Raw genomic sequence first — 11,645 nt, forward strand, 5'->3', positions numbered from 1 at the left:
GCCCACTTACAGCCTGACCCAGAACAAGAAGCAGATTGTTACACCATCTATTAGTGATGTTGTACTCAATCCAACTTTAGGAACCAAGAGAAGTCTGCTTTGGTGGCTTGGGGGAGATTCTGATGCATCTGCTCCACCTCTGGCAGAGATGCCATCTGATGCACCACCTCCTTGTAATCTGGTGTGAACCCTGTTTGTAAACTGGACCATTGTATGTGTGTGTGTGATGTTTAAACTGGATCATGTGTGTGTGCGTGTCTGATGCTCAATTTGAGACCATTTGCACCTTTTGATTAAGTAATATGCAGTTTTAAGACCATTTTGTTTCATCTACTATAATGCAAGATATTGTCACTTGTAATCCGTTGTAAATTAGTTGTATTTGCGACAAGCTCATGCCAAATTCTTCCACTTAATTCGGTTTGTAAATCTGGTACAAATAAGATTGAATTTACTTGGTATATAATGCAACAGTACATGAAGCTCCATTGCTGTAATTTTTTTGCTGAACTGCTGCGGGAAGAAATGCTCTCAAAGCTAAGACTTGTGGCGACGAACAGGGGCAGTTTCGTCCGGGAGAAAATACATTGACCGTTTTTCTACCAAAAACGAGGCCAAATGACTATAATGGCATTTTTCAACGTATAGACGAATTGGAGTGGCATATTTCGAAGTTTGAGAAGTGGAGTGGCATTTTTCGAATAGGCATGAATTGGAGTGGCATATATCTAATTAACCCTTGAGGAAAAGAAAGGAAATAAATGGACACCACCAAAGATTCCACTTTTTTACACTTTCTATTATGCTGCTATAATTTTCGTCGTAAAAGTACGATTAACTGCATCTACATTTTGCAGTTTCGCATTATATGGTATCTGCTAGAGATGTTCTTAATCGATCTATTAGACGTGCACAACGGTGAGCACGATCAAAACACGAAGTAATTTGTAATCGTAATATAAAAGGAAAAAAGAGCCTAAATGCAACCACTGTGGTAAAGATCCAACATATCCATGTTTTCGGCCAAATTTTTTAAACATTTACTGGATAACTAATTGGTCTAACTTGCTCTGTTTGGTACAAGCCGAGCATGTCCAATAATACACCCTACCATGGGAAAAAATAGTGATTAGCAAGTAAGCTAATTCATCAAATTTTTTGAGCAATTGTGAACCTGAATTCTGAAGTGTTAGCAACTTAGCATATAAAGGAAGCCTAACCTAACCTGGGCAGTTCTCTGACTATGCTCCTGCATGGCCTAAACAAATCCACCTAGAAAATCTGTACAATCAGTGGAGGAAAACAGGATTGATAAATATGTGTATTAGCATTGAACTCCTACTGAACATTAGAATCTCAGGTTGCTGAAACTTGAGAGACCCTGCAAGTTAGCAGCAGTAGATTGTCTCACGCATGGCTTTGGTACTAACCTGAAACGACAAGTACCGCCCCAAAACAAAAACAAAAAAGCGTCCTCCCAATTCTCATGCACACTGATCTTCCCTTGTCCTGAAAATATATCAACACGAATTACATTCTAGCTCACTGTTGCAGGCATAATCCATTAAAAAAATACAAATTGACTTACCGAATAACCAAAATGCAAGGTAGGAAAATACAATTCCAAAACACCAGATCTCACAAGCTTGGATGCAATGTATCAAACTAAGCTCCTAGATAATGATGGCTTGATCGACAGGACCTGTGCCTAGACGAGGGAAACTATGCAGCACCTGACTTTCAGGATTAGCGGTGAACATGTCCGTGCGCCTAGGTGAGCCGGTGCTCAGCGCACAGAGTTCTCACCCAGCGTAAGCCTAGTAATAATGTATATGTATTTTTGGAAGTCTTGTATCCATGAAAACAACAGAATCATCTCTACATATTTTTAAACATACAAATCCATAGAAGTACAGAATGTTCACTCACATATTTGTAAAGCATCATCGTTCTGTGACTGAACAGGATACTCAAAGAACATGCATAAATTGTGTAAACAAAACATAACCAGCTAAAGAAGAACAGAAAACGCATGAGGACTGAAGTTACTGAAGCATAAAAATATTTGTGCACTGTTGTGTGTGAACTTGAACTAGTTTGAAGTCTGTTTTTCTGTGGGAACTGCTTCTTTTTACTCACTTCACTTCATAATTGTCAAATGCTAGGCTTGCAGTCAAGCGGAACTACGATTTTCAGGCTCCAACAGCCTGGTACATAAGGACATAAGAACAGCTCATTGTTGAAAACCACCTAAGCATCAGGCATCATTGCTTGTAAACAGACACGCGGTATTCAAACTAATAACAGTCCAGGGGCTAGTTAGACTCGCAAGAGCAGTTTCTTTTGGGACAAACTAACTGGTACTATGAAGGAAAAATTATTGCAAAATATGTATACTACATACAAATTCCAGCACTAACATCTAAGAAACTCCTAACTGATAGTACCACATAACTAGCTTAACTCAACTACTCAAGTCTCTGGAAAAAGCCAAGTCGGAGACCACAGACCGTCTCCTGTTGCAGGCGTCGGCGCCGCCTCCAACAGCAACGGCATCACTGTCTTGTCTCTCATATTGTACACCCCGGAGTCCAGCATAGGATTCTCACGGATCTTCTCATGCTTGTCCGTGTACGCATCATCCTCGTTCATAAAGTAGATGCAATCTTCTTGAACTCCGCATTGACCAATGGCAGGGAGCGACTCTGAGCAGCCTTTGCTGACAAAGAGCGCACGCCCCATCAACGTATCAACCTCAATCCACCGTCCACGGCCGCTGCTCAGGTCCGCTGCTTCGAAAACCTCGAAGTGTCGTGTCCGCTTCACAATTCCTGAGTCTCTTGGAAACATTGGCGGCTGATTGATCCTCCGCTCAACCATCAGCAGCCGATCGCCAGAGACGACAAGATAGTACCGCGGCACGTAATTGTCAGTCGAGTAAGGGTTATACCATGACTCCTCGTAGTCATCGACAACTATTGGGATTCTGCGTATGGCTGTCTGCTCACGCCTGCCGTCCAGGATATGGAGCTCATGTTGATAGTGCTCCACTTCTGTGGTGAGAATGTAGAGCTTTCCTTTGAAGAGTGCAATGTCGTTGATGAAGCTCCCCGCAGGCACGGGCCACTTCACTGCGGTGTCGCATTGCTGCCCACGAGCAGAGGTGATGACTTTCGTGGTCGTGGTGTTGTTCAATTTTTTCACCTTGACCAGAGCGGCGACGAGGTGATCGGACACGACCACCTTCTGCACGATCGGCTTCCTCTGAAGACAGGCAGCCAGCTCGGGGAGAGGGGTCGTCCTTGCAGGGGAAGGGTTCATCAGCGAGTACGTGCCGTCGCCGTGCACTAGGGCGAGCATGCCTCCGGTGGAGAATCTGCTGGAGACGTCACCAGGGACGGGCAGTCGGTGGACCGCGCCGTCGGGGAGGCTAAGGAAGGAGCCGTCGCAGAGGGCGAGCCACGGGAGCAGCGGGGGTAGAGGCCGCAGCATCCGCGCCTTGGAGCGCCATGGGTGGCATACGGCGGCGACGCGGACGCGGTCGGCGTGCGACGGCAGCCGCGAGAGCACGAGGCCCAACAGCTCCGGCGGGAGATCTGGCCATGGGTGCTCGCTGGAGAAGCCTGACTGGTCCATGGTCCCGCCGCGGTCGAACAGAGGTTGAGGTGCGGATTTGAGGCCGGCCGGAGTGGAGTTGTGGAGGATCTGTGGTTTGCCGCCGCCGCCGATGCGGCCGCCGCCTAGGTATTTCGTTTTTTTTTGGGTGGGGATCGCTCGCTCCGGGAGTTGGGGGAAATCGAAAGGCGTGGACAATGTGAGACTATTGGGTTTCGATTGGGCCAGTTATCCAGCCCAAAGTAAGTGGAGTCGGAAGGTTCTTTTTCGAGGGTTTACTTGACCAGGCCCGATCATTGTGGCCCAAATCATTGAAACATAGTATGACTGTAGGAGTTTCTTTCTTAACTGGGAACGGCCCGAAGGGCCTAAGTGCTTCTCATTAAAACTGTGGTGCAGTAGAAATTACAACAAGGTCCACAAGAACTATTGCTATTACAAACCGGACCTAAGAAAATGCAAATAGGACCCTAGATAAAAGACCAGAAACGAAATCCAGTCCATTGCAACCGCCGGCAGGTAGAGGACTCGAACGACAACCTTCCATGCCGAGACCGGGGACGAAACCACTTGGTCTCTGCAGAATCTGTGCGTCGTCGTGAATCCACGAAGAGGCCTCCAAAGGAGGTTGAAATCCTGGCGCCACCGCGACAGGAGCTGGAGCAGCCTCCCTACGGCAAGTTGAGTCGATAGCCAAACCTGGGCCATCGAGGATAATCTCCAAGAATCTGCAGCAACTTGAACTCCCTTCAACTTCCCAGCATCACCAGCAGCACCAGCCCTCCACGGCCTCTTTCCGCCACCATGGCGGCCCGGAGGAGGAAGCCGAATCATGCGAGAGACAGCTGAGTCGCCACGAACACGGACATGGACCTTATTGTTAACGGAGATGCCGACGGCACCACCACTCTTCATCATCGTCTCCGACCAGTGGAGCACCGCGAGGAAGAGAGCCGTCGCCAAACGCCGCCAGAGTCGGTCCCGAAGCACCGGCGAAGCACCCCATACTAATGGCATGACGCCAAAACCAAGCACCAGGCTAAACTCTAGAGGCCTACTACTGTACAGGGGCGAACCCTCGCCCTACTCGCCGCCGGCCAGCATCAGAGAGGAGAGGGGAGGGGCCTGCTAGCCTCGGATCTGGAGAACTCGAGGAAGAGCTGTGGGGGGGGGGGACATAGACGACCGTAGGAGTACAATCCCCCTAAAAAAGACTGTAGGAGTACAAGTTTTTATTTCGAAACAAAAGGGAAAACTTGTTGTGTTCATTGATTGAGATTTGAGCATAAGAGTGTTGACCAATTAATTAGCGGGCAACCGGCTTAAAATGCCCTCCCGACCGTCATGGAACATGACCGTCACTAGGGCACACACACAGCTAGCCTAGCCACCAACACAAACCTTACGCACACCGAAGCATTGAGCATTGTCGACGCTGCACACTACACCTGACCATGGGTAGCCTGGCCCGGCCCAGCCAGAAATTCCCGGGCCAAACCTGACCCAACCATGCTCAGGGCCGGGCCTAGGCCTGATTTTTTGGCTCGTCGGTCAGGTCGGGTCAGGCTTGGGCCTTGATTTTATGTGATTTAGTGAAGAGGCCCAGCCCAAGGCCCGGCAGGCTTTCTCTATGATGGGCCGAGCTTGGGCCTATTTTTTGGCCCGACGGCCGGGCCGGGCTAGGCCTAGACCAAGATTTTCCACGTTGGGCTTTGGTCAGCCCGGCCCGGCCCGAGAAATGTCTAGGATATTGCACACCGATGTAATTGTTATCACTCCTCGAGCCAACAACTTCAACATTTTCCAAGAACGGCAATCTAAGAAAAAAATTGTCGCAACAACCACGTGAACGACACGTTATCTCATACTACCTCTATCCCAAGGCTTAAGGCCTATATTTATTTCAGAAAGTTAAACGAAATAAAGTTTGACCAAACTTTTAGAAAAACTTATGAAAATATCATATTTTGTAGGTACCATATGAAAATATATTTTATTATCTATCTAATAATATTGATTTTGTATTTTTCATGTTAATGATTTTTGATAAAAACTTAGTCAAATTTAACATAGTTTGACTTTCTGAAATAAATATAGGCCTTATGCCTTGGGATGAAGGTAGTATGAAGCATCCAATAGTTCACATAGGTGATTGGTAGCTCCGATTCTATTGACGAGCTCCGAAGAGGAGATGCGCATGTCCCACGACGAAGAAGACCTTCACGGCCAGACCCCGTCGCAAAGCATCGTTGCCGCTCAAAGGACACGGGAGTAGCTCTGACTTCATAGCAGAAGTCCACCATGAAGATCTTGCGAACACGCCAAATAAGAGCCAGCTAGGAAAGCTTTTGTTGGTGGTATGACAAACTGTTGGTGTGGTGCTACTTTATGCAATTTGGCCTGCAATAATCTTTACTGTGTTACCATAGCTGATGCGGTATTAACAGGTTTTCCTGTTAATGCTGCAACCGGCTCTCTCCCTTTTCCCTCTTCTGTGCAAGTTGTAATGATGTGGTACTGGTTATTTGAGATTCCGATGGAAAAGGGGTTAAAGCCCGGTTAGAAAATAAAACCTGAAAAAAAAAATGCAGAGACGTAGTAGTAGTCTGCATCAGTAACAACACGAGGGTATGGGGTAACGTCATTATGCAAGTGCCTGAAGACTGAAATTACTATGATAGATAATTCATAATTGTATGCACATGGTTGCCAAATGCAGTCCAGCAGAACCACGTTTCTCGGGCTGGCACTGTCACTCCGACAGCCTGGTCCATGAGAATATAAGAACAGCTCGCTGCTAAAGACCGCCTAAGCATCCGGCATCAACATTGGTTACAGAGACAATGTGCTGGCCAACGAACTGGAGCATAATATATGCCATGCTAATAATATCAGCTCACTTTGTCCATCAGCATGTAGGCAGACACAACCCAGCGGGAACAAACAAATTAATCAGAATGGATCATCTTCCATACAATGTTTTATTTGCTATACCTTGGTACAATATGGCGTCCCCACAAAATACTTCTATCTATATGGACAGGAAAAGAATTCTACAACACAAATGTAGTTAGAAAGATCAGAATAGTGTCGCAATACGAGCATTGCTCACTAGGGAAGTGAACCTCAAGAGAAAGCAAATTGCTTAGTCAGACTTGCTCTGTGCTGCTAGGCTGAGATTAACAGGGCGCGCCTCAAACCCTCCTCCCTTGCGTTCCTCTAGAGTGTATGGCATGTAAGTCCCAAGGATCTTGTCCCACATGACGAAGAACGGCTGCGAGAAATTGTACTTGTTGCCATAGAGCTGGTGGTGAATGTCATGGTATGCACTGTTGTTGTTGAACAAGACGTGGAGGATGTTCCCAGGAAGCCATAGGCCGCAGTGGTCATCAACGGTCTTGATGGTTGCGAATGAGAAGAAGAATATGGCCGTCCTAGGAGTCATTCCAGCGACGAGGAACGAGAGGGCACCACCGATCGTGTCCAGAATGAGGCCCTCAAGAGGATGGTTGTAGAGAGCGCCAAATGCAAATGGAACCACAAGAGTGTGGTGCTTCGAGTGGACATGCTTGTACAAGAACTTGTTGACGTGCATGTATCTGTGCATGAAGTACTGCCATGTGTCCATAACAAACATTGCAATGAGAAATTGCAGTGCTATCATCAGGGTGGGGGGTTGCTTTCTCACAGTACCATTCTCATCACCAAGGATCTGCATTTCAACCACATTTCCAGAACTTAAGTACAGTATTGTATGAAATTTCATCAGAGAACTGTAGGAGCAGTTTTAAGAGACAAATTTGTTCAAGGGGACAGGTTTTTTCACTTGTTCTTGAAATCCATCTGTACTACTCAATTTCCTTTTTGAAAGTATGGATATGAGTGTTGCAATTTACTACAGAAAGAAAGGATGTTCATGTGAAGCCGCCCTAAGAGACATTTGTTTGGCAGTCAATCAACAACAACAAAAAGCACAGAAACCAAAAACAAAATTAAACCTTAGTTTCTTGTCATTAACCAAACCTATTAAGACTGTCAAGACAGAAAAAAATCCCCAATGTGAATGGGGCCAACATTACTCAGTTTACTTGACAAGTGAGCCTAAGAGCTAATATATGTTCACATTAATGTATCAATACTGATTGTGTTTCCTACTGAGCTATTTTCCATACTAAATATGACACCAGTAAGTATTCTATAAATAGTTTGAAGTGCCTTCTTTTTTTCCATACCAAGAGGATTTGAACTTCAGTGAGCAACTGACTAAGTCTCAATCAAAGCTTATGTGTTTCAAAGTTGTCCAAGCATGCCATGTGTGATGATGGAACCCAGTGGAACGCATCTTAAACTGAATCTTAACTGAAATGGATGACCAATCTTTCTCACAACCTGTAAAAATACTATCCGAAGAGGATTATTACCGTGAAGAGGAGAAGCGAGACGGCGATTTGGAAGCCCTGCTGTACGAGGACGCCCTTGACGACCGTCGACTTGGAGACGATGTTCTTGGTCTCCTCCTCCCCCTTGGGGTGGAGCCGGTAGTTCTCCATCTCCATTCTGTCAAGAAGGATGTACATCCCCGAGTAGAGCCAGTACACCGCAATGGGCACGAATGTGCCGAGCAGCTCGTCGGAGACCGCAAACTCCATCTCAGATTGTCCCCCCAGCTCTCCAAATCTTTACAGCTGCTGCCTCCAATAGTCAGACCCTGCCGCTGCAAGCAAGGAAGCATTCAGTTAAAGCTGGTAACAGATTGGGGGTGAAAAACCTGGGCAAAACACCCCAAATCTTGAATCCAAACGCAGCCTAAATCCTAATACGGCGGACTCCAGCACCAGTAGGCAGGAACAGCAAATGCGCAGTCCTGAGACGATTCCGCGAGGCTAGAGACTCAAGAAAGCATTTTTGTCTGAAGAATCTGACAAATCAGGTCGGATCTTACCAGGCCAGAACAGGGAGGCTCCCGGTCCAAACTCTGTGAGGGCGAAAGAGGAGAAAGGATCCTCGGGCTGCCTCCGCTCGGAGACAGGCGGAGCTTCTTCAGGCGACTGCTTGAAGCGAGGACGGCAATGCGGTGGCCAGCGAATCCCGGCGAGACCGGAGAGAAATTAAGCTAAGGGGGATGCCGCCGCCCGCCCGGACCCGAGAGGGGAGAAGCAGAGACCGTGTGGGATAGGAGAGGCGAAGGATAATCAGCCGACTGCTCCTATCTGTTCCAGTTTGTACTGATCTGAAATGCCATGGGCGGTCGAAGCTGACTGAATCAGGCGGTAGCTAAGCTCTGGGATAATTCAACCCTAACGTCAGAGGAAATAATGCGGCCGGCACGCAGACGAGATTCTCTGCGGACTGCGGCCCATTGATTTACCTAGCCGAGAGCACGAGGTTTGACGAAGCCGGTTCCCTATTTTCCCCTGTTTTTCATTTTCTTTTAACCCTTTTTATTTTTAGTGAATAAACATTATCTCGAGGAGACCTCCTCCGCGGCGCCACCCATGCAGCGCCCCAGATCGCCGCCGACCCATACCTCCTCCGCCCCCTTCCTCCTTCTGTCGCCGCCGGCAGGCGCGCCTAGGCAAAGCCCGGGGCTATTGGCGGTGGCGGGCCTCATGTCCTATGTCGCGCGCTCGGAGGATCCCTTGATCTACGACTCCGCCTCCCTTGGCTGGTGTCGGGGCTGGTCCTGGAGAGGCACGTTGGGACCTTAGGCGGGTACCGAGGCGGCGGCCTCGGGCAGGTGGTCTGCGGCGCGTTGCACCCGATCCCGGCAACCCCCATGGCGGTCGGGCGGCGGCCAGTAAAGAATCTCACAGCGGGGGAGACCCCGATGAGTGTCGATCTGGATTTGGCGGCGGTGGCCTCGTCGACGAGTCAGTGGCTCTGTGGTGGTCTACTCTTCTGCCAGAGGTGGTCCACCGATTGTCCGATGATGAGTGGGGTCACGTAGCCGGCAGTGAAAACTGTGATCCGACTCTAGTCTGCGCGGACGATAGCGGTGTGTATGCATTGTTCTCTTGTTGAAGGCATCGTCATTGCGGTCTACTTCCACTCTACTCGGGTTGCTTCTGATGGAAACTCTAGACCCGGGTATCCCGGATCGGACAATGGTGGCGCAGCAGGCGTCGATCTCCCTCACGAGGGCATTGTTTTTTGGAGCAGCCGCTGGTATGTGGTGCTAGGTGGTCTACCCGGGGCTATGCGGAGCTCTACCTTGAAGATGGACAAGCGGTTGTGTTATCACCAGATTTTGGACAAATCCAGAGGTGGGCCGTAAGAGAGATGGGCTTGGAAGACTACACGTGGAAGATCTCTGAAGCGGCCTTGCACGGAGAATTTGGGCTAGTTTGCACGTGTATCTTTAATTATAGTAGATTATGTTTTAGATTAAGATTAGAGTTTGTATCGTGCACGGTGGGATATTCCCACGTTAGAAAGTCCCCTGGACTATAAATATGTATCTAGGGTTTATGGAATAAACAACAACTCACGTTCAACCCAAAACAAACCAATCTCGGCGCATCGCCAACTCCTTCATCTCGAGGGTTTCAATCAGGTAAGCGACATGCTGCCTAGATCGCATCTTGCGATCTAGGCAGCACAAGCTCCACGTTGTTCACGCGTTGCTCGTACTGAAGCGTCTTTGATGGCGAGCAACGTAGTTATCATAGATGTGTTAGGGTTAGCATAGTTCTTCGTATAATTTGGATTAGTTTAATATCTGCAATAGTTAGGCCTTACAAAGGGGGGGAGGATCCAGCGGCACGTAGGGTGGCGTTCGCAAGTCCTAAACAGGATGTTCCGAGGATCAACGTCATGTTGGTTTTTAGGCCTTGTTTAGGATCGGCTTATGAGCACCGTGCGTGGCCGCGAGGCCCAACCTGGAGTAGGATGATCCGATTATGCGGTGAAAACCCTAAATCGTCGTAGATCTCATTAGCTATATCTTGATCAAGCAGGATCACCAAGTATTCGTGCACCCCGTACGAATCATGGGTGGATCGGCTCTTTGAGCCGATTCACAGGATAACCTGAGAGCCGATCGAGGCCCGTATTTAATGTTTACGTGTATGCCATGCAGGAACTAAGCGAGGCATCCCCATCACCTTCCTGACCAGGTATAGGTCAGGTGGCACGCCCTTGCACTTCGCATCGCCGCGTGTGACCAGAAGAGCATTGCGGGCCGTCGCTCGGAGGGGTCTCAGCCAGCCGCAGCTCTAGGCTCTTCCCGGCTCTACTAGTGTTGACAGGCCGCTGCCCGCCGGTGGGTTTTGGCGATCAACACATTACGGCACGCCCGGTGGGACAATCGTCTACATCGACCACATCGCCATCTACATCTGAGATGGCGGCGGACGGCACGCCAGTCACCTACGAGGAGCTGCCTGCCGAGCTCAAGAAGAAATATGACGAGATCAAGGTCACCCTCGAAGCCGACCTCATCGGCTCTTTTCAGAGAACCCGCCCATGGCATCAGATGGAAGGGATTCTCACCGCAAGGTGCACTCGATGGGATAGATCTCTCTGCCCCGTCGGAGGAACGCACCAGGGGCCTGCGGCAGGAGATCAACTACTTGGTGGCTCACTCGCTACACCGCCACTCTGAAAACTTGGTCAACGTGTTGGAGCGTCTCGCTCTGCGCGTGATCCAGGAGATTATGAGCTACCAGTACTCGCCGTCAGGACCAGCTCTCGGGACGCATCAAGGAGAGTTGCCACTCCAGTCCCGTCCACCGCTGCCATATGCGTTGGCAGCACCACCTGAAGTGCCGGCTACACCGGCATTCGTCGTCTACAAGATTGGTGGTGATCCTAGTGACTACCAGTTCTTGACCGAGGCGCCTAAGGAGATCCCTCAAGGATACGCGTGCACGTATGTGCCAGATTGTGGCAACTGGGCACTCTCAAACCAGGCCACAACATCAGGGACTCCGGCGAAAACAGGAGAAACGTCAGCGACAGAGCTTGAAACGAGACGTGGCTAACTAAGTACGCCACCCCGACGAAACTCGCAGCCCAGCTCCTGCAGTTGG

At 48.9% G+C, this 11,645-nt stretch overlaps 2 protein-coding genes across 2 annotated transcripts; both read right to left on the reverse strand.

Moving 5' to 3' along the window:
• Nucleotides 1-1,013: 1,013 nt before the first annotated feature.
• On the reverse strand, nucleotides 1,014-3,773 carry LOC127317572 (uncharacterized). Its single transcript, XM_051348138.2, has 3 exons — nucleotides 2,511-3,773; nucleotides 1,431-1,509; nucleotides 1,014-1,281 (listed from the first exon to the last, which is right to left on the reverse strand). The coding sequence occupies exons 1-3, from the start codon at nucleotides 3,634-3,636 to the stop codon at nucleotides 1,242-1,244; spliced, it is 1,245 nt and encodes a 414-aa protein (XP_051204098.1). The 5' UTR covers nucleotides 3,637-3,773; the 3' UTR covers nucleotides 1,014-1,241.
• Nucleotides 3,774-6,563: 2,790 nt separating this feature from the next.
• Nucleotides 6,564-8,942, reverse strand: LOC127317571 (sphinganine C4-monooxygenase 1). Its single transcript, XM_051348137.2, has 3 exons — nucleotides 8,558-8,942; nucleotides 8,037-8,329; nucleotides 6,564-7,327 (listed from the first exon to the last, which is right to left on the reverse strand). Exons 2-3 carry the CDS (start codon nucleotides 8,262-8,264, stop codon nucleotides 6,761-6,763), a joined length of 795 nt encoding a protein of 264 aa, XP_051204097.1. The 5' UTR covers nucleotides 8,265-8,329; nucleotides 8,558-8,942; the 3' UTR covers nucleotides 6,564-6,760.
• Between the last annotated feature and the right edge of the window lie 2,703 nt (nucleotides 8,943-11,645).

The sequence above is a fragment of the Lolium perenne genome, chromosome 7 (assembly GCF_019359855.2).
Source record: "Lolium perenne isolate Kyuss_39 chromosome 7, Kyuss_2.0, whole genome shotgun sequence".
In the NCBI taxonomy this organism is placed as follows: domain Eukaryota; kingdom Viridiplantae; phylum Streptophyta; class Magnoliopsida; order Poales; family Poaceae; genus Lolium; species Lolium perenne.